This window comes from Petaurus breviceps, unplaced genomic scaffold (genome assembly GCF_028583685.1).
Source record: "Petaurus breviceps papuanus isolate PSGF00001 unplaced genomic scaffold, PetGlider_PUasm1.0 37, whole genome shotgun sequence".
In the NCBI taxonomy this organism is placed as follows: domain Eukaryota; kingdom Metazoa; phylum Chordata; class Mammalia; order Diprotodontia; family Petauridae; genus Petaurus; species Petaurus breviceps.
In genome coordinates, this window is record NW_027186296.1 from 96,633,580 (window position 1) to 96,659,674 (window position 26,095).

General features: G+C 38.8%; 1 protein-coding gene across 2 annotated transcripts in view; it reads left to right on the forward strand.

Annotated features, from left to right (window-relative positions):
• The first annotated feature begins 397 nt into the window (after positions 1-397).
• The window catches only part of GRK5 (G protein-coupled receptor kinase 5), a 314,774-nt gene continuing 289,076 nt past the window's right edge, over positions 398-26,095 (forward strand). For both annotated transcript variants that reach the window (XM_069099074.1, XM_069099075.1), the window contains exon 1: positions 398-643. In XM_069099074.1, coding sequence (XP_068955175.1) covers positions 592-643 — 52 coding nt within the window. In that variant the 5' untranslated portion in view covers positions 398-591. The remainder of the gene's footprint in view (positions 644-26,095) is intronic.

Consider the following 26,095-nt stretch of genomic DNA (forward strand, 5'->3'; position numbering starts at 1 on the left):
CTCCCCGTGACACATACACACACATAACACATACAAACACATCAAACACCATCACTCACACACACACACATCAAACACCATCACACACACACACACGCTCCTGGTACAGGAGAAATTAGTGGTAAGATCAGGGATGGGGAGAGGGGAGGAGGGGCACAGCGAAGGAGGGAAGGGAAGGAAGGGAGACTACAAATCCCAGGATCCCCTATCCCCTCCAGCTCTGTGGAATTAACAAACTCCCAGGATGGCGCCTGCGCATTGCTGCGGAACTCGCCACCACACCCCCGGGAGGGACAGAGTGGAGGCAGACGCATCTGAAACATTAAACCATCAGAGAGCCGGAGGGGAGGAGAATGGAGTGACCGAGAAATACGGAGGGTGGGGGGTGGGGGGGGACAATTGTTGAGGGAGGGGGGGAGGGGGGAAAACAGAGGGAGGAAGAAGCCGCGGCTCTTCTTTATTGAGAAGAAAAACTCAAAGGGATAAAAAGGAATCATGCGGTAGGCAAAGAAGGCTTCCCATTCTCAGCAGCACCTTTAGAAATTGACATCCCACTGCCGAGCTGCTACCTTGCAAAGACTGCTTCTGTCAATGGAGCTGGAAAACATTGTTGCCAACACTGTCTTGCTAAAAGCCAGGGAAGGTAAGACCGAGAGGGCTGGTGCATCCCTGTCGCATTCATTGGTTTACGATGAACTGAGTGAGATAAAATGTGTGTATGTGTAAAAGATGCCCGCATTTCGTAGGTTTCTAACCGGGGCATCCCAATTGAGCACTGCAAATGCTTCATATGTATAGGCAGATTTTGGCTTTGACCAAAGAAATTTGACTCATCTCTGAGGAAGAAATGCAGAGGTTGCAGGTTGAATAAAATATTCACCAGTTTTCAACTCGAATCCTGCCGACCTGGCTGTTTCAGTAGCGGTATAAAGGTCAGATGGAGATGCATTCATTCAAGCAGAGGTTAGCAAATGTGAGGATAAAATAGCATTTACTTTGCATGGTGTGTGTGTGTGTGTGTGTGTGTGTGTGTGTGTGTGTGTGTGTGTGTGTAAGAGAGGTGTGGGTGTCAGTAGATGGTGTGTAAGGGAGTATGAGCAAAAAGCTAGTTTTTGCACGGGAAGAACAAGGTTAGTGGTGTAAATCATCCATTGTTAATATTTCTTAAGAAAATCCAGTTCGGTGAAGGAAAACCATGTAAGTGCAAACTGAGATGCTCAGTAATTAGTTTGTGCACAGAATGTTGAAAGGGCGGTAGATTACATTGCTTGAAAAAGAATAGAGATTTAGAAGGTGCTTGTATTAAAAAAAAAACAAAACCCTAAACTATTTGTTTTCTGGCTCAGTTTTGGAAAGAAGAATGAGTGTTCTGGTAGGTGTTATTTGTTTGGGGGAAGTGAATATTATTAGACTTATTAGGATTAGTGTGCCTAGACATATTGCATGAAGTGAGTGGGTAAGATCCCCAGGCAATACATACATATGACCAAATACCTTAATTATCCTTTTATAAGAAAAAAATGTAACTTATATATAAAAGAAACTTACATACTTCTTCAAATGGTTATTTATATATTCATATACATGATACCTGGGATTTATAGAGCATCTCTTTTTCCAAAGAGTTCCAAGCCAGGTGTGTAACATCTTCATAAGAGGGGAAGTGGTTTTCCACTTCATGTAACCTGAGTTTATTTAAAACCAAATGTAGACAGTCTTCTATGTAAGATCCTGGCTTTTAAAAGGATACCAGTACCTGTCTTACCCAGTTTTTAACATTTTCATTCACTAATTTTGATGAATGGATGGAGAATCCCTGACCAGAAATAAAATGATTCCTATTTATTCAGTCTTTTCCATTACCTTGTGGTTCCATCTGTGTACCAGCTCTGGTAGGAGAGTGATGAACGGCCCCAAAATGGGCTGTACTTAGGAACTTTGAGATGGTATTTAGGTATTTCTCTCTTCTTCAACTTAGGTTTCTTTCTCTCAAACACTCCCTGGAGGGTTCTCTTTGAAAAAACAGAGACAGGACACACATTCTAATTAGTTTATGGGTCTCTTTCTCCTATTCCCTTCCCCCTTCACTAGTCACAGCTCATCTTTTGTTTTTAAAAGCCTTTAAAAGGAGATGACAGGACTTTGACATTTTGGAATTTGATAGGGCTAGATTTTTAAAACTGTCACTGTAGCTTTGCAGATAAGAAATTCTATGACCACTATGTAGGAGATACAATGTTGTCCCATGATAGCTCACAAATTTGGAGGCATACTACTATTACTAGCACCACCACCACCACCACTATTTATTATTATTGTTGTTGTTAATAATAATAATAACATAACATTGTAAAATTCTGTGGCAAGTCAGCTAGCAGTGGAAAATCATTATATGTTACAGGGGTTGCAAAAGTTTTCAATCTTTCTTTACTTTGAGATAATTTCTTGAGAATCCATGTCTGTAGGTGTTGTGGGCCTGTAGTTGATGTCAGAGAAAGCAAGTTTCTCTTGTGTTGAATTGTGTATGCTGACCATAGAAGCTCCCCTTGTAGATAGTTCTCAGCTTAAAATCAACTTCTGTTAAATTCATTCTGATTCTCAGCCTTTGGTAGTTCCACTTAGAGGATGTGTTGCTGGGGAAAAGGAGTGAGATAGAAATGTTTTTTTTTTTTTCCATTTACTAAAAGTGTTCTCACTGAGATTAATTTAGTACTAGTTACTTCTGTTTGTCAGGCTAATAAATTAGACTCCCTGAAAGTTTTAGCTGGGCATTTATATTAAATGACGGATTTCTACCAGGATGACCAAACCATCCATATTCTAGGGGAAGAATTGCAGCAATTTAAACAATTCAGGAATGTATCTTAAGCTTCCTCTTTCTTAGACTTCTCAGTTTGTCTTAAAATTTTGGTTGTTTTCAACAGTGAGAAGATGACCACAATTTGATGCCTTTGAAATGGAGATAAGCTCCCAAGTAGGGGAAATGGGGAGATTCACATAAACTAGGAGAAAAATTAGTGATTTACAAGGAAACTCTTTCCCAGTGATCTTTTTTCCCCTCTCTCTCTCATGTAGTAAGAAGAGCATGAGATTCAGGGTACATGTAAAAAACCCCACTACAACTGGTCCTTTCTTAAGGATTCTTGTGAATGGTTCCAGATGAGAAATGTGATTAGGGAGTATATAATTTAATTCAGTAACTTAACAAGTACATCCTAAACAATTTAAAATGTGGCTTTAAAGTACGAGCCCCATTGTCCCCAACAATAGAAAAGCAGACTTTTGAAGAAAGACAGACGCATTTTCTAAATGCTATAAAGGAATTTATAATGATCTACATTGGTGGGTAAATTTGGGGCCTATCTTTCGTCATTAGTATATATCCTTAAAGACAGATGGTTGACTTCTTTTTTCTCCCCTAAATACATTATAAATTCAGGCTTACCATTTTTTAAAAAGGCAGACAAGGGAAGAGGGAAATAACTGGAGGAAAGAGCTAGATTAGGACAGCATTTTTCAAAAGTATCATGATAAACAGTACAGAGATTTAATAACTGGGAGATTGACTAGCTATAAAATTCACTGCAGTCATTTTGGAATTAATGAATTTAAAAACATGAATTCATAATTTAAAACTATTAAAATCTCTCTCTCTCTCTGTCTCTCTGTCTCTGTCTCTGTCTCCCTCTCCCTCCCTCCCTCCTTTTCTCCTTCTCCCTCTCTCCTTCTCTCCTCCCCCCTCCCCCATCTACCAATGTATGAAATAGAGGACAGTGACTATTCAGTGACAAAAGAACCATAACACATATTGCAACTTGGTTTAAAGTTGTCAAAAGACTGAAGTTGGAATAACTTTAAAGAGAGTGGTCCAGATGTTCTTTAATTATTAAAAAACTGTGCAGTAGTGATTTTTATTATATTTATATGTGTGTATGCATATAGGAAAGTAAGAAATGTTGCCATCCCACCACCTGATTTCCAAGTAAAAACTCATATACAAAAAAAGAGGAACCACAAGTGTCCAAACTTTATTACAAACAAAAGTATCATCTTGAATTGGAACAATAAAGGTTATTGAAGATTTGCAACATGGGGCTAAAATGTAGTTTTTCATGGGGGAAAAGTTACAGAACTGGAAGTGCTGAGACCCAAATTTTTATCCAGGCTTTGTGGCTAGCTTACCATGTGACCTTGTCTAAGTCATTTTTTCCCCTTCAACCCAAGTTGCCCCATCTCTAAAATGAAGTTGGACTAATTGATCTCTCAGATTCCTCCCAGCTCTATGATTATTCCCATCATCACTAGCCCTACCTAATAACATGAGACAAGTACTAAGAAGCATGAACAAAGAAAGATATTAGAATTCTGTCCAATCACTGCCATTTATGTCCTGACTATAGGAAAGGAAGCATCGTGGAGGTACTTTTTTGGCTACCTGGCTGGTTTTATAGGTCTGCATAGTTCTGAGGCTCAAAATGAGGGGTTAGAGAAGTTTATTTCCTAAAAGGGAAAGTGAAAGGATAGGAGAACAATCAGGAAATAGGCAGGAGGATGTCTTCTTTTAAGCAGTGACTCTCTCCCTTTCACCCTCTTTTCCCACATCCCTAAGCTATATACTTTTTCATGAACGATAGTGATGATAATTGAACAGAAACATCTGTGTGTTTTGGCCATTAGAGCGATGGAATGTCTTTGAAATGCTGCATTAATGTAGTTGCATCTATTTTAGCGATACCACAAAGTATAGTTAATATCAAAACTTTAAAATATTCATTCAGACATGCTGGACAGAATTGAACTGGCAAAGGCAGTGGGGTTTCAAAGCAGTTTTGCCTGTTCAGTACAACTCAACTTCCTTCCCCCCTTTTATTTTTTTGTAAATTGTCTTTTCTCTACTACAAAGCTAGAAATAGATGCAGAGAAAGCAGCGGTTTTTCGGAGCTGCTTTTCTCCTAGGAAAATTATTTTTAAAATGATTTTAGTTTATCTTAGAGACTCTTTTTAAAAAAAAAAATCATAAAGCTGCTGGAGAACTTTCAATGTATTTTTCTGTGGCAGTATCCCAGAGCTGTGTCACATTATGCATCTGCTCTGGCTCAAAGTCTCTAAAATCCAAGAGTGCTAGACTCTTCGAAGGCCCAAACTAATCCCCATGTAAATTGGACATCTCTGGCAGTTGCTAGAATTCTTGCTGTAACTTATTGAATGGTACCCTGCTGTGGATTTGAAATGAAGCTTCCAGGGATGCATCACTGACTCCCAGGAAATACCAAAGTTTAGGAACTGACTTGATAGAGTATCTGGCCAAATTTAGAGACTTTATACCAAGAGCTATTCAATCCAGCCATGGGAAATCACAGCATCATTATAAAATTCCCAAGGATGTAGACAGTACTTAAATTCAATGTGTAGGACCAGTCTGTTTGGGGGTGAGCTCAGGATTAGGTTATTTAGAAATTGTGAATTAAGATAAAGAGCCTCCCCAAGGGTCAGGAGTACAACTCTTTTCCAGTACGGTTATAATGAAGGGAGAGTATGGTGTAATGGATAGTACATTGGATTGGGAATCAGAATTCTTGTGATCTAGTCCCAGCTCTGCCATTTATTAGCTTTGTGACCTCTTTCTGAGCCTTTGGTTCCTTATTTGAAAAACAGAGAGACTTGCCCAGTTTGTTCCACATCGTTGTTATTAGACTAAAAGGAGATAATGTGAAAATAGTTTGTAAATCATAAGCAGATACACGATTGTAAAATGCGTGCAGGGGATTGTCATCATGAGTATAATATTCAGTTGCACAAAAGCACAGTATTTGGAGAACATAGACTCTAGGGGACAGATAATTCCATAGAAACAATATTTAAAATAATATGATAGTTAGGTGCCTGAACAATGCCAACACAGGTTTTTGTTGCTTTGGGGTGGGATATAATTTTATCAGAGGTATGCTAGTACACAAAGAAGGCAAATGAGTGGTGGGCACAGGAAAAGAACAAAAGAGAAGGACAATGTCACTTTAATCATTCAAGCTGTATGGAATACAGAAAAAGGAACCAGGAAATTCTTCAGTCAAAAAAGAGTTCCAAAATAAGATGTGCAATAATAATGATGAGAACACAGTATATTGACAAAATAATTTATCCCGTGAAGCACTTTTCTACGTGTTGTCTCAACTGCTCCTTTCAGCTGAGGTAGGTAGTGCACATTTTATTCCCATTCTGTAGTTGACATAACTTAAGGCTCAGTGATGTGAAGTCTAGGACTTATTTCACTGAAGAAATCAGTCATTAAATACCCCTACTATGTGCCAGGCACTGGGGATGCAAAAAGACGCAAAAGAAAGTCCCTGCTGTCAACGAACTCACAGTCTAATGGGGGAGATGACAAACAAACAAATACATGCAAAGCAAACCATCTACAGGGCAAATAGGAAATAACTGAGAGAGGAGGGCACCAGAATTAAGAGGGATTGGAAAAGGCATTTTAGTTGGGACTTCAAGGAAGCCAAGGGCAGAAGAGAGGAACTGCCTTGTATATTTTAAAAGATGATGATGAAAAGCAAACAAAAAACCCGAGATGATTTCCTTAATCACTTGAAATGATTTCTCCTTAAAATCTTTATCCTGAGAGATTTGAAGTATTTCCACAAGGAAATTAAACTAATGAAAAATTTACCACGTGGGGGAATGATCTGTGAATGCTGAGATTTTCAGTGTTGCACAAAGGGGAAAAGATTTGAAATTTAAACTTTTCTCATCCAACTTTTTAAACGAGGCAGCAGTTCCTGACTTGTTTATTGTCAGTTTTGCAGAGAGCTTGTTAGTTTTAGAAATTAATTGTTGCATATAGTGAATAATCCAGAAGTGTGTTATAGAAAAGTAGGAATTAAAATGAGCGCAGTTTAATACATTTCCAAGTTTTTAGTTACAATCATAAAATTGTGGAAGAGCTCTGTCTGTACCAATGAAAGCCTTTCTACCCCTACCTCCTTCCAGAATCAGGGGCTGAGTATTGTCCAAGACCTTGAACTTTGTATTTGTGGTTTTGACTGTATCTTGACGGGCTTGGAGGATTACTGTTTTGCACCATGGTCCTAGCTGCTAACAACCTGCAAAAAGTTGTAGAGATAATTTTTAAAAACCATCCTTTGGAGAAAGGACGCGAACCTGGAAGAGAAACTGTTAATTTTCTGGAACATGGTGTTTTCAAAGGAGGATTGCACACAGACCTAATCAAAGCTGAGACTTGTAAAAATGAAAACCACTAAAAACAGGACTGAAATAAGAACCTTTTGTTTTAGGTATGACAGGATACTAGAAGAAAACTTATACTTAATTATGCCACCCAAGCACAGCCTTTGATCACCCTAACTAGAAAGGAGGCTCTGTCCTGACCGACCCTGCAGTGTTTGTCTGAGGGTGCCCCTGCCCCAAGCTTTAAAGGTCAAATTATATGCAGCTTGCCTGTCCCATCATGTCAGATTTCAGCCTTACTCAAAAATGCTTCTAGCAGTGATTCGTGCACTCTCCTAGAGACAGACTGTTTTAGTGTCGAAACTTCATAGCCCTTTATTTTTAGTGGTTAGTAAGAGTTAACGACTCTCTCCCAAATTAATCCAGTACCAGGGAATGATTTTGAGGCCCAGTGAGTTTCTGGAAAGCTGACTATATTAGTACCAATAAGCTGACCCCTTAGTATGAGAAATGAAAACCAAACAAAACCAAAAAGTAGAAAACAAGACCTAAGAGAAAAACTTAGTCACAGGGTAGAAGATCCATAGTTCCTGGGCGGTGGCACCCACAGGTCTTAGATCTTTATGGGGACTCAGCCTGAAAGAGAAAGTGACTATCCTGGCTGAAATCAAGTCTTGGTTCTAGGTTCATGCAATACCCCATGTTCCACTTCGAAGTTCATGATGTGGAATACTTAAAAACAAATACTGTATTAAGGAAACTTTTAGAGTTGTATAAGTAAATGTAGTAAATCCACAAGATGGGAGTTGGGAGGATCTTTGTGCAGACGTCAAAATCCTGCTAATAAACTAGTGATACAGGAAAAATAAGTCCAATCCAGACTTCCTCTGGAGAATGATGCATCAAAGTAGGATAATGAAGAATGAGGGTACAGCCTTATTTATTTTAAAGGATAATTAAAAAAACAGCTTACTCCCTTAGAAACTTCAAATGATTATTCCTTTGGGAACTTTATCCTAAGAGACTTGAAGCATTTTCATGGTAATCCAGTTAGGGAACATTCACATATCAGCCTATCATCGAAGCAAATAAGAAAATTAGATTTTCCTTCTTTAGTTAGTGATGGTATAAAAAGTTACATGAAGTTTGGACAGAGAATCAATGGTAACATCTCCTTGATAGGAAAACCCAGTAATAAATTGGACCAGTACTGGAAGGGCACATCTATGCCCCTAGCAACTTGGAGGGGCGGGGCGTTACTTAAACCATGGAAAGTTAGAAGGTGCTATTGTTGATTTTGGTAGAACTGTACCAGAGCTTTGCTAATGTGACACGACACACTATAGCATTTGCTGCAGCCTAAACTTGTTGGGGGTTTCCTTGGCAAAGATACTGGAGTGGTTTGCCACTTCTTTCTCCAGTTCATTTTACAGGTTAGGAAACTGAGGCAAACAGTTAAGTGACTTGCCCAGGGTCACATAATTAGTAAATATCTGAGGACAGATTTGAACTTGGGAAGATGAGCCTTCCTGACTACAGACACAGCACTCTGAGTTCCATGGCGCCACCTAGCCGCCCAGATTCCATCCAATAATAATAATAACTACTATTTATATTAAATGACACTCCATCTTCACATTCCATCCCCTTGCCCAGGCCTGAAATGTTCTCCTTCCTCACCTCAACTTCTTGGCATTTCTAGGTCCCTTCAAGGCTCAGTTCAAGTGCTATCTCCTACCTGAAGACTTTCCTATTATTAGTGGTCTCCCTTTCCCCTTCATTATTTTGTATTTAGTTTTCCACAAATTTTGGGTTGAATTTTCTTTGTGCATATTGTTCTCTACCCCTCCCTCTAGTAGAATGTAAACTTTTTGAGGGCAGGGACTGTTTTTATTTTAGTCATTATATTCCCAGTGCCTAGTACATTATTGGTATACTATAGATATTTAATAAATGCTTGTGGAATTACTATTGAATTCACAGAGTATTATATGATTTATTAAGAAGAATAGTATAGGGGAAGCTAGGTGGCACAGTCAATAGAGGACCGGCCCTAGAGTCAGGAGGACCTGAGTTCAAATCTGACCTCAGATACTTAACACTCACTAGCCATGTGACCTTGGACTAGTCACTTAACCCCAAATGCCCTGCCCTCTCCCCTCCAAAAAGAAAAAAAAAAGAATAGTATAATAATGATAGCTGATATTTTATATAGAAATTTAAGATTTAAAAAGTGCTTTCCATATATTATCTCATTTGGTCTTCATCTCAATCTTAGGAGGTATATTCCATAGATATTCTTCTTTTTTTATAGATGAGGAAATTGAGGAGTTAAGTGACTTGCCCAAGGTCACACAGCTAGTAAACATCAAAGGAAAGACTGACTCAAAGTCTAGTGTACTTTTGGTACAGCATAAAGTGTTTTTCTCACACTTAGATATTTCAAGGTGTTGACATCTCCATTTTACAGATGAAAAAAATGACCTTAGACATCTCTGAGGATCCTAGAAGTATTGGAACCAGTATTTGAATTTCTTGTCATCTTTCCACTGGGCCATGCTGCCCAGATGCCTGCTTCAGTCTGGACCAGTGACCCTGGTCACTAATCCTCCATGGATCTCAAACAAGGTGATTTAAGAAGGGAAATTTTCACAGATGCTGATAGCGTAATCTTACCTATAGTATATTTCTGTGGCTTGGGCTTCCATCTCAGACTCTGGTGTGGGATTTGGCGACTTATGGCTCACACACCAACAGCATTTGTGTTGATTTTTTTTTGTAATAAGGCTAACAGGCTAGTTGCTTACTGCTATGGTTCCCTTTCCTCTTGGTGGTGACATTCATTATCCACCAGAGCTATAACTAGCTGAAACTATGTTTAGGGCAAATTCATGTGGAAGAAGGGGGAAGCAGCAGTGCAGAGGACAGTGCCTCCACATGTATGACCCCAGGACTCGGCTGCCTAATTCTCCAAGAATCTTTGCCGTCACCTCTAACAAGAGTTAAGGGAAAGGCAGTCCTGAGAGAGGGGCTTAGTGGTGATAGAACCCTGGTGGTGGCAGCTGGGGGCAACTTAACCTCTGGAGGACTGTGTGGTAGGTTGTGGAGATGACAGTTGCTAAGGGAGGAATCATGTAAATACATTATTGGTATCCTGGGGCAAAGGTTAATTTGCCCATTACTAGTTATAGTTGATCACCTGCCCTTTGTATGAGATGGTATGTGCAACTGCTTTAGACTCAGTCTCACACCCATTCCTGGTCACTAACATGCAAGGAGAAATGGATCATCCACCTGCCACCTGTCTGTGGAAAGGTTATTGGCTCATACTTCTTTGTGTTGCCAATAAGCCTCTCCTTTAATGCATGAGGAAGAAGATACTGTTGATATCCAAAGGCTAGAAAGTTGTAAGTACCTAAGACCTAAATTTTACCGTGGTCATTTATTGATTAGTATTATAATATGCATTAATTGTGAAATTTTCAATATAAAAAACCACAACAATGAAGTGGAATTCTCCTCCTTTTCCCCCCACCCCCAAGGATATGGCTAGAGGACTGAAGATGAGATAAATGGAGAAGCCAACTTCCACGTCCTTAGGTTACAGTGGCATCTAACCAGGACCAGTAGTGATGTGGTACAATTGGTAGGGGGGACTGAAAGGCCTTCCTGACAAAATGTATTTTTCATAGTGGACTGCCTCAGTGTCTGAAGGTCCCAGCAATTCCTAGACTGGAGTCATTCATTCATATTAAGACATTTGTCTCCAGAAATTCCCTATTAAAAGGCAGTTGCTAATGTGTTCCTTGGAACTGGTGATACACAAAGTAATCTGTGCTAATGGATCAGCCATTTGCCTGGACTAAGTCAGGGTCTTGATGGAATGATTGTACTGGGTGAAAATATACAATGTTCCTCAACAGTCTTATTGTGTGCTCTGATGCTTCAGTAGCTTAAAATTGTGGGTAAGCTGGCAGTTAAGGTCAGTATCCAATTGGGAAATTGCAAAGTAGGTAAAATTCAACTTCAGTACCATCTGAATTCCCTTTTCTGTATTTTTTACCTTTTAATGCCCCCTCTCCCTTGTCCCACAGATACTTAGCTATATCCTGGCTTGTCAAAGGCCACACCTAGGTCTACCTTTCCCTAAAGCTGTTTTTCCTTCAAAATTATCCATCCTTCCCTGTTCCTGCTTATAACTTTAACTAAAGATCTATTTATCTCTATGTAGTTTATTTTAATCAGAATGGATCATAGCATCATAGATTAAAAGCTGGAAGGGACCTTAAAATCATCTTGTCCAACCGACCACCTCATTTTACATATTCAGAAACGGAGACCCAGAGAACTTAAATAACTTGCCCAGAGTCACAAATGAAATGTCTAGATTTGAACCCTGGTCTTTAACTCCAAATTCATCTCTCTCTCCAGTGTATCATCTATTGCACCATTCCCCGCCTCTCTCAACACTTGGATATCTAATTAAAGTAATTTATGCTGAGGGGGTGGAGACCTTCCTAACCCACATGATTTTTCTAATTAGTGGGACGTGGTGGGGAGATATTTCTGACCCCAGATATCTTAGGACTCAACTAGTTCATCCTTCTTATTTTACATATAAGGAAATCTATAGAGTTCAAGGGACTCACCCCAGGTCATCAAGAAGATAAATGGTAGGGAAAGGATTTGAACAGAAATTCTCTGGTTATGAATCTAGCACTGTTTTGACTGTACAGGGCTCCCATGCCTCTTGCTTGGGATGGGCCACCTCATACCCTGGCTCTCAAGTATTGCCAATCCCTGGCCTAGAGCATGGGATGCTACTGGAGTGTGTGTGTGTGTGTGTGTGTGTGTGTGTGTGTGTAGCACATGTGCTAAGCAGTCAGGGAATTACAAGATGAAAGCACTAAGCACAAAGGATGGAGAAAATCATGCCCGAAGAGGAGAGTGGAAGACAAAAAGAAGAGGTGTAGTGATGAAGAAAAGCTTCACCAAATTCACAGTTTTGCCAAGGGTCAACTTTACTGCCAACACAACAGTTTTGACTTGTGTGGTAATATTCCTGTAACTTTAGCCAGAGTCTTCCTAGTCAGCTGGTAGCTAAAATACAATCAGCATCAGCATGCAAAATGCAATTAATGTCAGCTTACAACCCATCCAATTCTTTTGCATATTTGTGTCCCTTTAGTGATAACTCCTACCTACCTGCCTATACCCACTGAATGCTGTTACTGACTTTTTTCTTTTGCCCAAAGTTTTCCAGGTCAAGGATGGCATTGATGGACATCTGTTCCTCAGTTTCTTCATCTGAAAAGTGGGGATTCTTGCCTTACCTGACTTCACAGAGGAGTTGTGAAGTTCAAACCATAATAAAGTATATAAAAGTGATTTGTAAACATGAATGTGGGTTAAAATTGGGTACAATTTTGTTAGACCACGGTCCTTCCTCTGAGAACAATGGAGAGAGAAATGAATTTGGAGAAAGAACACCTGGCTTCAAATCTTGGCTTTATAATTCTTTCTGCCTAATATTAGGCAAGCCATTTCCCCTCCTTGGGCCTCAATTTCCTTCTTAATTTGTAAAATAAGGGTATGGATCTGTTAATTTAGATCTTCTCGTCCACTTCTTAAATCCTGTACTCATATTCATTGTAACTAGATTTCACTGGTTTAACAATGTTAGAGTTTCTATGCTGTGATTGAGTGATCGAGAAAAGGGAATCTCTAAGGTCTGGGTCATTGGAACCAGATAGAAAGGTCTCTTACTCTGTAACAATGTCAAGGAGAGGGTAACATAGTAAATATAAGGATATAATATATCCTTATATTATATTATATTAATTATATTATATTATAATTATATATAATATAATGGGATCTCACACATTGGACTTGAGTCAGAAAATTTGGGTTCAAGTACTGATTTTGGATTCCTATGGTCTTGAGAAAGTCGACTTCTCTGAATCTCATTTTCCTTCTACATAAAATGGAAATTCTTGCACTATTTGTCTTCCCGGTTTTGTTATGAGAATCAAAGGAGCGCATGTATGTGAAAGTGCCTTGTATATTGCAAATCACTATACAAATATTAGTGATGGGTAAGTAAAAGAACTATGTGATTTTCTTTGTCATGTTTTGTCCCTTTCCCCAAGAATAATTAGATTCTTTCCATTTGGTATTATCAAGTTCATGGGAGTGTTTGCTTGGAAATCATAAAGATCTAAGAAATTGTTTTGACCTAATTAATTTAGCATTAATTTTTTAACTTTTCCGGGATCTTTGAGATTATGAAGTAATTTTTTACATTTTGCAAATGTTGGTGTTTTTTTCTGACATTTTTGGTAGAAACACATATTTATTTGGAAGCTATTCAAGTACCCATTACTTTGGTGGAAATGTTTGTGCAGACAAGACAACTGCCTTTTTGGCAAAGACTTTTTGCAGTTGGGATATAGCCTTCAAATGTTTCTCATATGACTCCTAGAGAGATGTGGAAAGATCAAGAGCTGGGGCAGCTAGGTGGCTCAGTGAATAGAGCACCGGCCCTGGAGTCTGGAGGACCTGAGTTCAAATTTGGCCTCAGACACTTAACACAAAACTAGCCGTGTGACCTTGGGTAAGTCACTTAACTCCAATTGCCCTGCCTTCCCCCCTCCAAAAAGAAAAAGAAAAACCAAGAGTTACCTGCAAAGCCCAGGAATGGTAATTGAATACCTAGAAGGAATGACTGATCTGGTAAATACTAGAGGGTGATTTGTTCAATCATTTCAGTTGTGACCTCATTTGGAATTTTCTTGGAAAAGATACTGGTGTGCCATTTTCTTCTCCAGCCCGTTTTACAGATGATAAAACTGAGGCAAACAGGGTGAAGTGACTTGCTCAGGGTCACATAGCTAGTAAGTGTCTGAGGTTGAATTTGAACTCAGGTCTTTCTGACTCTAGTCCTGGCATTCTAGCTACCATATGACCTAGCTGTCCTAGGAGGGTAATTAGTAAGGAGGAATTTTTTTCTCCAATGGTGAGGTTATGAGTAGAGAGACTGAATTCAAGTAGGACAAGGAAAATTAATGTTCCTATTTCACTAGTGCTCTAAAGCTTAAAACAGAACTTCTCTCCCAGAACGGAGTGAGTCAGGAAGTGTAAGCATTATCCTCCTTTTACACAAGAGCTCGGAGACTGAGATAGATGAGGTGATATGTCCATGATGACAAAGCCAGTTAAATGTATGAGACAGCATTCAAGGCCAAGTTTCCTAGTTTAAGGTCTAACACTCTTCCCATCCTATCACTCTGTTTTTAATTCTCAGTGACTTAGAAGTTTCTAAATAAAAGTCTGGTGGCATATGCTTATAATCTACTATTCAGAGTCAAGGCTGGTGTATTGCATGGGTTTGGGGGTTCTAAACTTGCAGTTAGGCCTAAAATTTGAGTGTTTACCCTGTCCACTTTGGGTGTCCTAACAACAGTATGGTGAGCCCCACAGGAGTGGCAGACCACCAAACTACCCAAGGAGGGGTCTGCATCTGAAAAATGGAGTGGGTTAAAGATTCCATGCCAGACAATATTGTGTTTACCAGGGAGTTTTCACTACACTTCTAGCCTGAATGAGATAGGGAATCTTAGCCTAAAAAAAAAAAAGTTATCCTGAAGTCCTCTGAAGACGAAGAAATGATGGGGCTGTCTAGAGGATGCCAAGCCCTATGATATATACTAATTAGTAACTACTAGTTATCTATCCACATTTGCTTTTCCTCTAAACCACTAATGATCGCTCTGAAGGGAATGCACCCTGCAGAGGTATTTATCCCAAACATCTCCCTGTAAGTATCCCGGGAATTCAGCAAACCTTCCTTTTTTTGAACATGTAACAAAATATATATCAGAGAAGGAAATGGTTGACTTCTTCAGATGGTTCCATTCATTCCCAGTGGGAGGGTGATTCTCTTGGTACAACCCGAAGCACTGCATTCAGTTTACATTTAAATAACTATTGGATTGCTAATTATTTTATGCTATTGTTTTTGGCAGGGTTTCTTACCTTGGTAGCTGAAAAGCTTGGCAAGAATGAGTGGGTGCAGCAGAGACCTTATTAGAATGTTTTTTCCCTATGAGGGAATCTGTATTTGGGGATAATTTTTTGTCTTATCCAAAGTGGCCACTTTTTTTTTTGGCCTTTTTGATATCAGACCATCTCTCTCCCAGGAATCTTAACAGAGGTGTCCTGATAGAGAGTAGGAAGGACCTGGAGATCCGAGTTCCATTGCTGGCTTTAGCACTGTGAGTCAAGTCCTTTTGCCTTTCAAGCCTCATTGGGTGATGAGTGATCTTTAAAGTTCTTTGCTTCCCTAATTGGATTTTATGAAAATCCTTCTGAGATCAGTCCCCAGATTGCCCTCTTCCTACCTGATATCAATCTGTGGGTATCTGTTGGGATATTTTTGTGTGCCCAGCTGCTCTGTGGTATGAACTGTGGAGGACATAGAAAAAGATATAAATGTGGACCACCTTTGGAGGGGCTTAGAGTCTAACTGAGAAGTAGCTAGGTGACTCAGAGGATAGACGGTCTGGAGTTAGGAAGACCTGAGTTCAAAAATGGCCTCAGATACTTACTAGCTGTGTGACCCCAGGCAAGTCACTTTACCTTTGTTTTCCTTCATCCACCAGAGAAGGAAATAGCAAACCACGTCAGCATCTTTGCCAAGAAAACTTCATGGACAGTATAGCCCACAAAGTCATGAAGAGTTGGACGTGACTGAAAGACTGAACATCAATAAGGGTCTAACCGAAAACCAAACTAAGACCTCGGCACTTGGAGTATAATTAACTAAATGACAAGCTCTGAGGAACTGTTTGTCAGTATGACAAATAAGAATGTGTCTAAGAAATTTTTATGCTTAATATTTTGTGTTTTGCTATTTCCTCTTTGCTGACAAAATAACATTACAATGGGACAGAGAAATATTTTCCAGAACAGAGTGCAATCCCCCTAGGGGCTACTTTAAAATGATGTGGAAATGAGCATGATATACAGGCACACTCATGGCACAAAGTTTTTGAAAGCAGACTAAGAATTAGGATTTAATTTCTTTGGAAGCCATTGAAATTTGGCCTACCCCATATGCCTGTTTCTGTGCCAAGCCATATTTGTATTTTTCAGAAATTAGACTAATGAAATCAAGGCTGAATTCAAACAAAGAATTTCCTTCAGCAAAATACAGGTGCAAATAAAAGCCATTTTAATCATTACTTGGTCTTTAAGTTTTAATCAGGTCTATATTTTTATGTGCCAATTAGGGAGGAGACTACAGCCTCTGCCGTTTTTTGTCAGTGGGGTCAGCTTTGTCTTGGCAGCCATGCATTCAGCTGTCACAGAGTTATATGGGTTCTTTCATCTGTAACTATTTTGACTAAAGATTTACATGTGGTTTACCTAGGCTAGAGTTACAAGATTTCTTTCCTACTAGGAAATACAGAATTTCTGTAAGTTGCTGTAGGACCAAGGGATTACCATTGACCCTTCAGTTTTTATACCCATCTCTGGGAAATCCCATGTGCAAGTATATTTTATCTCCAAATCTGGGTTTTTCTGTGATTTTTCTCTTTGATCGAGTCCCTAACATCCCAAATTCTCAAAATGGTTCTACTTGTGTAGTCTTGAGTTGATCATTTTTCCTCTTGGGGGTCTTAGTTTCCTATAAAATGAGGAGATTGAATTAGATCCTCTCTAACATCTCTTCCAGCTCCAAATCTATAGTTTTTCATCAACATTTTTTTTTGATTCTTAAATCTTCAACAACTTACTAAGCGCAATTGTGCAAGCTTCTTCCCTGGAAGCACATAAAACTAACTTAGCCATGTTTCTATAATGTCTTTTTGCATTTCTGTCTTGAAGCAGAGGAGAGATAGAGTAGACAAACTGGGGAGAATCTTTTTTGTGATTTTTCACATCCCTGTTCTATCTGTGCTTAGTGTGCTAAGATCTCAGAACTATAAAAGACCTCGGTAATCATTTAGTTGAAAACTCTTCTATTTTACAGAAAAGAAAACCGAGGCCCAAAGTAGTGAAGGAACTTGCCCAAGGTTATACAGCAATTTAATGAAAGAGGGTAAATGAGCTCCCACACTCTCTTGATTGTGAGTTTCCTCCCTGTTAGTGGATATTAGCAGATACTAATGACAGGGGGTTAAATCAAAGAACATATGAATTAAATCATCATAATAAAGGTAATGTTTCTGTGGTGCTTTATAGTTAGAAAGTATTTGAAATCCTCTTTATGTGATCTTCACCACAGCCCTGAAAGGTAAGTAGCCCAAACAGTACTTCTGCCATTTTACAGATAAGAAACCAAACTTTGGAGAGGTAGGTGATTTGCTTAAGGTCACAGAGCTGGCAAGTCAGCAGAGCTGGTTTTGAATTGAGTACTCCTTGGCTTCAGGTCTAGCATTCTTTCCACTATGACATATCTCTGATATTTTTTTTTTCAACTTGTATTGATGAAATTAGAGAGCTGGTCTAAGATGTCTGACTCTTTCCTAGGTTAGTATCTAATTTTCCTCTGCTTAAGGCATGAAACTAGGCTTTGCAACCCTATGGTTGCTATCCAGGGAAGGTTGGAAGGTGAAATGAAAATTTCCTGCTAACTCCCTATGTGGTCTTGGACTAGATACTTCTCCTCCTTGGGCCTCAGTTTCTGTGTGTGTAAAAGGAGGGGTTGGGGCTGAGGGGGCAGATCTCTGAGGTCTTTTGTAGCTTTCAAGTTCAATGATTTTTCTGTTTGTTTTTTTCTCCCTGGGTGGTAATTCTCATGTGGGTGCCTTATAATCAGATTTTATGTTAATTTGATGAGGAAGTATTGCACATTAAAACAAGAAATACCACAAAGAAAGAATTAAGCCCTGTTTTGTTTTCTGAATTAGAAATGAAGGGGAATAAAAACCTGCTACTGCTAATTTTATTGATGCATGCAATCTAAGGCACACACATATATGCTTTTAGTCTTTCCTTAGTGAATTAAAGAAAGTGAAATTAAATAAAAAGTCAAAAATAAACACAGTTTTATTGCTCTTCGCTGAATTATCTTTATGAGTGCTTTTTCCTGGAAGGTTTAAAAATACACAGTACTTTGTCTGACCAAGGAAAGCAAGGAAATCTAGATTGCTAAGAATATTTAAAAATGTCTCATCTATTTGTTTGGTGAAAACAACTATGCAGTCTGCCCTCTAGTAGGGGGGAGGCAATGTAGATTGGTGTAAGGCATCCAGGACTTGGTGCCAGAAGGCTTGGGATCTAACCCTGTCTTTACTATTTGTAAAGTTTGTGTCTGTGAGGATCTGTTCAAAGGAACTTGGGAATTTTAACCTGGAGAAGAGAAGACTCTGGGGGTGGGCTGGGGAGGGAAGGGTTGCATATGTCATATTATAGGGTAGTGCCTGCTGTGCCTATGTCACAGGGCTGGAACATGATAGCTTCTGCCTTCAAATATTTGAAGGGATATCACATGGAAGAGGCACGAGTCATGCTCTTTTTTGCTTCAGAATATGGGTTCTTAACTTTTTTGTGTGTCCTGGGCACCTTTGGCAGTCTGGTAAAACTGATTGTTTTCATCTGAGACCCCATCTCAGAATACTATTTGTTGCCTACAATTGGAGGAAATGAAATATTTCAGTTAGAGGTTACTGAAAATAAGGATATGTGTGTGTGTGTATGTATGTATATATTCCCATCCAAATTCATGAACTTCCTGAATTCTATCAATGAACTTGTTGGATAGATTGTTGAACTTGGATCCCAGTTTTAGAACCCTTGTTCTAAAGGGAAGAATCAGGATCAATGAGTAGAAATTACAAACAAGCAAATTTAGGCGAGTTTCCTTGATGTAAGGATTTTTTTTTTTAACAGAGCTGCCCCAAAATGAAATGGGTTGCTTTAGGAAGTAATGAGGTCTCCATCATTGGAGGTCTTCAAGCAGAGGCAGGATGGACATTTATCATGTATGTTATTGTGGAAATTCTTTTTATGTATGAATTAGACTTTTTTTTTTGTTTGTTTCATAGACTCCTTTGGCTGTGGTGAAGCCTATAGACCCTTTCTCAAAATAATGTTTTTAAATGCATAAAACTGAAATTACTAAGGAAAACAACTATATTGAAATACAATTATGAAACTTTTAAAAAGTTAATGGACTGCAGATTAGGAACCCCTCACCTAGATGGACACTGAAGTCTTCTCTAACTCTATAATTCTGTTAGTTTGTGACCTTTGGGCATTTCTCTTGACTTTGTTAAGTCTCATTGGTAAAATAGTCATAATAATACATTGACAATCTCTCAGGGCTGTTGTGAAAATCCAAAAAAAGAACATAAAATTATTTTGTAATCATAAAGTACTCTCTAAAGGTTAGCTGCCATTATTTCTTTGTAATACCTATCAAGGAATCTACATGATTTATTTAGTTAACTGTTTGCTTGAAAAGTATTTCCATAGAATGAAATTTAGATACTGGAATTACTCATGGTACGAAGTGTGGACAAATGAATTGGAGATGTTGAAACCATTCCTTGGACTTCCGGTGGTTTTATGTCAATTAGGTTTATTCTCCTATAACTGACAGTCTTGCTAATAAATATTCAGAGGGGCTTCTGGAAATGCTACAGGATTACTTTGTGCTTCACCCTCCCACAGGTGGAAAAGAAATCACAAAGCTTAGTCAGGTGACCCAAATTCCAGTCCTGATTCTTACTTACCCTCTGCATGACCTTGGGAGCCTCCTGGTATCTGCTGGGAGTTTCCTCAATTGTCTAATGGGAATAATAATCCCCAGTCATCAGGTGGTCATTGTGAGGCTAAAATGAGGTGCATGTGAAATTGCTTTGAAAAGTTCTTAGTGCATAACTAGAAATTACTACTACTACCACTCACAACATACATACCACATTTCTGTAGTGCTTTAAGTTTTACAAAGTATTTTCTTTACAATATGAGGCAGTCTGGTATGGGGCAGGAGTGTGGTTTTGCATTTGGACTCAGAAGACCTGAGTTCAAATCCAAACAATGCTGCTTATTACCTGTGGCACCTTGTGCAAGTTACATCATTTTTATGAGCCTTATTTTTCTTACCTGTAAAGTGAGAACCTCTTGAGATCCTTTTTGGCTCTAAATGTATGATCCTGTAAAACCCATGAGCTAAATAGTGTCAGCATTATTATCCTTTTTAAGAAGAATATATATCCTATTTGATATCCAAAGAAGATATAGAGAAATAGAAGGTGATTGGATTCCAAGTCCAGGGCTCATTTCACTGTAAGGCATATGACTCTGAAATAGGGAGAGTATCCATTAAATACTTCATTAGACCTAATAATCCAATTTAGTGTTACCCTCTTGGGAATACTTGCTTTTGATTGGTGTTCAAAGTCCTTCATGACTTGGCCCCTTCCCAAACCTTTCCAGACCCTGTACACATTCCACTTTCTTTCCTACTCTTACTTCATTCTAGTGACTCTGGCCTCTTTACTGTTCCTCACTTAAGAGACTCATCTCCCTGCTCCATGCATTTTATTGCTAGTCTCCCATCTCCATCTCCTGACCTCCTTGGCTTCCTTCAAATCCCAGATAAAATCCAACTTCCCACAAGAAACCTTTTCCAACTCACCTTAATACTAGTGCCTTCCCTCTGTTGATTATCTCAAATATATCCTGTATTTATCTTGTTTTTACATAATTGTTTGCATATTGTTTCCCCCACATTAGATTTGAGCTCCCTGAGCACAGGGACCTTCTCTCTCCCCTCCCCTTCTTTGTATTCCCAGAATTTAACACAGTTCCTAGAACATAGTAGGCACTTAAAATATAGTTGTTGACTTTAAAGCTTCAGCCATTTCTTTGATGATTGTGGAGACTACTCTTAAGGAAAAACCTTCAAAAGCCTCTGGGATTGACCTTCCATTCCAAGTAGTAGAATGAAAGCACCTAAAAACTAGGATTGTTTTTCATCTTATATTACTATTCCTCTCACCTAGGGATCCTTGTCACATAGGAGGTGCTTAACAAATGCTCATCAAATTGAAATTAAATAGAAAGTCCTTTTGAATAACCTTAGCACTGGCACATTTCATCCTTTGTGGGTGGATTTTTGGGAGCAAATAGTAGTTCAAAGCAAATCTTGGGTAATAAGATTTTTCTTATAATAAAAAAAAGATGTGAACAGCAAGTGATAACGTCAAATCTCCTATGTAGCTCTGAGGGTCATTCCCAAAGAAATATTCCTGATGTGTGGCAATGGAAGCTCTGTATATGGAGTATATAAACATAACTTCTCAAGAAGTCAACAGTAATTTGAATGGATTTCTACCAGCTCCAGGCACACAGTAAGTGCTTGCTACTTGTGGAATTCGCTTGGATGGTCCATTACTTTATTGCCATATCTTTTATATTATTTCTGGAAGGAAATGTCAAGCAGATGCAATTGTTCCCATTTTACAGATTGGGAAACTGATACCTTAGACACACACACACACAGACAGCACGTTTCATTAAGGTATGTGTCCTAGGAATTTGACTTATTTCTAAAAAGAAGAACATTTATTAAATATTCAATCATAACAGATATTTTTATTACTAAAGAAACTAAAACTAAACAATTTTGAAAAATTAACAGTGAAGCTTTACTTAAGGATGCAAATGTTACACAAGGCTCCTTTTAATCAGTTCTGCCCTAAACTACAGAAAAATCTTTACAGCTGTAACTCCTTGCCAAAAAAAAAAGCATTTTTTCAATCAGACCCTATTCCCCTAACTCTGTACTTTGCCATAAAGGGTTAGGCACATTCTTTTAAATTTTTTTCTCTTGTTTGCATCAAATGCTATGGATTGAACCATGAAAACAAAGGAATCACAGGAGAAAAAAAATGTCTAGGTGATTTTCTTCTTGACTAAACTGGATTCACCAGGCAGAAGCAGGCTTCATGGAGGAGGGAAGGAGGAGACCAGACAACAATCCTGACTCCCAACAGGAATTGAACTTCAGTAAACAGAGACCGTTATAGTGGGGATGACCGTTCAGGATGACCAGGTCACTAGACATGCCTCCTTCCTCCTGCACCAGAGTCTCACAGGAGCTATTGAGAGGAAAAGAGTAGAAAGCAGAGGAAATGGGAATAGCTGTAGTAAGCACCCTCCACCCCTACCCCCATGGGGTTTGGCTGCTGGGCAGGACCTCTGACCTAGAGGACTGCTACTACATTAAAATGTGCTTGGATGCACTCGGCATATCACAGATGTAAGTGGATGTGTGACATACATAGGTCATTTACATTCCCCATAGAATCTATGCTCCTTAAGGGGCATTTCATTTTTGGCTTTCTATATCTAGCATAGTGCCTGGCATATAGTAAGTGCCTAATAAATGTTTGCTGTTCGGCTGTGATTTCTCCAACATTGTATTGCCTGTTTAAGTTTAGAATCCAAGATACTGTTCTTCCTAATTACTTAAAGAGATGCCCTTTGTATCCTCAGTACAGGATCTGTGAAAAGCAAGGTCACGTATAAATATTTGGCCCATAACTTTCTGGTCAGTCAACCAACAGACATATTTATTAAATGCTTACAATATACTAGGCACTGCACTTAGCATTAGGAACACAAATTCAGGCAAAAGCAAAGATAGGCCCTTCCCTCAAGGAGCTTACATTCTAAAGGGGAAGATAGTACATAAAAAGGAGCTGGAAAATGGAGGGAGAGGGAAGGTATGCAGAAAAGGGGTATGATGGAGGAGTCCAGAGGAGAGCAGCCTGGTGGGAAATGAAGCGGACTGTCAGGCTTCTTTTAAGTATGTTAAACTTATGTAATTGCTAATATAGCTGGCCCAACAATGATCCAATGTTATCAATAAAAGGTCTATAAATGAGAAAAAACAAACTAGTCACCATAGTAATATGGATCCAGATGAGAAGCTATAAGTATCTATCGTGTGTGTGTGTGTGTGTGTGTGTGTGTGTGTATCCTGATTCTGCTTTTATACATGACTGCTCATATGCTGTGTGCCAATCTTTGTTGCCTGGGGTGTACCTTGATCACATTTTAGGAGTTATTCCCTATGTTCTCTGTTCATTTACTCCCAATTTATTTTCTGACCATCCAAGCAAGAGTGAAAAATTATTTCCACGGTTGGGATTGTTTAGGGTATTGTTTTAAAATCTATTTGTGCCTGAATTCTAAGTTGGAAGATGTGGTATGGTATAAAATCAGGATAATTGGATTCTAGTCCAGGCTCAATTTATAAGGATATTGACTACAAAAAGAGTTGTCCAGTCTTCTTAAATGAAAAATCATAGTCATCCATGGGATAAAGGAAAAAGAAGCTTGACTAGGTGGTCAGGAGGATTGTTCTTTCTCTGTGAAGAACTGGTTGTGATTCTGGACAATTTGCTTCACCATTCTGAAACCTTAAGAGACACAGCTTGGTGTAGTAAATAGCTAGCCAGGCTCAAAGCTAGCAAGACTGTGGTTCAAGTCCCAACTCAGACACATACTGTCTGTCATTTCTCAGTGCTCTAGGCAATTTTTCTAAGAATAGGCTTTTGAGAAGTTGTTGACCTGAATTGTAGAGGAAGTTTCCTCACCTGAGAGTTCCCTATACTCACAAAATCACAGGTCCAGACTCTCTCCCTCTTGGGACTCAGTAATGCCTCTAGTACTTTTTGTAACACTATTCCTGGATCATTGTTAGGTTCAGATAATGTAATACATATAAAACATTTTATAAATGTGAGGAATCTTTATTATTATTATATGCAGCTATATTAAAGAAACAGATCAGGAACACATATTTTGTTCAGAAATTCATATTAAGTTGGTTTGGGATTTTGTGAAAATCATGCCTTGTTCAGCAACATGGCAAAAACTGGAAAATGTTCAAAGGGAGGAGGGAAGGTGGTGAGGGGTTATTTTTTGTGAAGAATTACTATTAGACACTATTAAGTCTATGTAAATTAGTTCTTTAATTAAGACAAAGTTCAATGTGAGATTTGTAGACTAGTCCTATGTGTGATAAATGCTTTGGAGGAGGAGAGGGGGAATGTGAGAAAACTTTTCTAGTTGTCTTTAGTCTTTCTTTACTTGTCAATTGTAGGACTTAAGTTTGGACTCCCTTGATCCCCAAAATGAATGACCTTTGTTCAAAGAGAGAGAGAACAGGAACCTTCTAAACATCAAAGAACCCTAGAACATAAAATCCCAGCATGTTACCACATTAGACTTGATGGGCCCGGGCTAAAATCCCAGATCTACCACTAACTCTGGTGACTTTGGGCAATTCCTCTCACTTTTCTGAGCCTAATTTCTCATCAATAAAGTTGAGATAATCATACTTTCATTACCTACCAGGTTGTTGAGGAGCTCAAAAGAGATAATGAATGAATCAATGAAAAGCATTTACTGAGCGCTCATTATACGCCAAGCACATTGCTCTTTACTTGAGATCCAAATACAGAAGTGAGATAACCCCTGCCTTCAAAGAGCTTACATTCTAATGTTAGGAGTTCTTAACATTTTGTGGCATAGCCACCTTTGGCAATCCAGTGAAGCCTCTTGAGCTTAAATAATTAAATTAATAAATGAAGGAAATGCTAAATTTAAGTCAGAGTTTAGTAAAAATAATGATGGAACTTTTTTCTCCCCATTCAAGTTCATGGATCCTCTGAAATCTATCCAATGATCCAGGTTAAGAATACCTGTTCTAGTATGGGGGGGGGGAGAACAACACATTTAAGGGTGGGATAGCCTGGGAATGGTGTTTTGTCTTGGTCTGGAAAGCCATAAGGATTACTTTTTCCAGAAGCTAGAATAGTATTGGTTTGATTACAGTTCTCAGAGCAAGTAGATCAGGAGATACCTGACTTCAAATTGTGCCTGTGATATTTAGTAGCTGTGTAAGTTTAGGTAAGTTTCTTAAACTTTCTGAGCCTTAGTTTCTGACTTTAAAAAGGGGACATTTGTGCCACTTGCCTCCTAGAGTTATGAGGATCAAATGAGATAATTTATGTAAAGCATTTAGTAAACCTTCAAGGACTGTGTTTCAGTTGTTATTAGAGAAAAAATTCTGGTACTTAAAAATGTAAAAATACTCTAATTTTGCTACAATAATATTTATAATATCCATTATTTCATCTTTAAAAAAGAACAGTTAATGTGGCCTTTTCCTCCCTACCATGAACTGGCTATTTTTGCTTCCTTGGTCACTAAATGCCCAGTGAGGAAGAAGAAGTCTTGACGGAGCAGTACCTTTTCTAGTACATTCCTTTTTCATTATATGGAACTCCCCATAATCCTCTATGGCATGGTCTTTTTTCCCCCTGGAATTTTCCCAGATGACCTGGGTTTGAATGCGAGTTCTGCCACTCCATCATTTAAAAGAGTGGCTTGTATGAAATAGCCTATGAGGCCCCTTCTGGTGCCATATTTATGCTCCTGTTGTAGTGGGGCATTTGGAGATGCCATTCGAAGATCATAGCAAGGTGAGGCCCCTGTCCAGGCACATAGTTTCCATCCTTTGTTTTTGTTATCTAGTCATTTTCAGTCACGTTTGACTCTTTGTGACCCCATTTGGGGTTTTTTTGACAAAGGTACCAGAGTGGCTTTCCATTTCTTTCTCCAGCCTATTTTACAGATGAGGAAACTGAGGTAAACAGGATTAAGTCATTTGCCCCAGGTCTCACAGCTACTAAGTGCCTACAACCAGATTTGAATTCAGGAAGATGAATCTTCCTGGCTCCATAATCAGCACTCTATCCACTTCACCACCTAGCTGCCCCTAGCTTCCATTCTAGTTAAGAATGAAAGAAAAAGTTAAAGAAAGAATAGCGTCTTAGGTTCATTCATACTTTCATGTGGCAGATACTACAGTGGT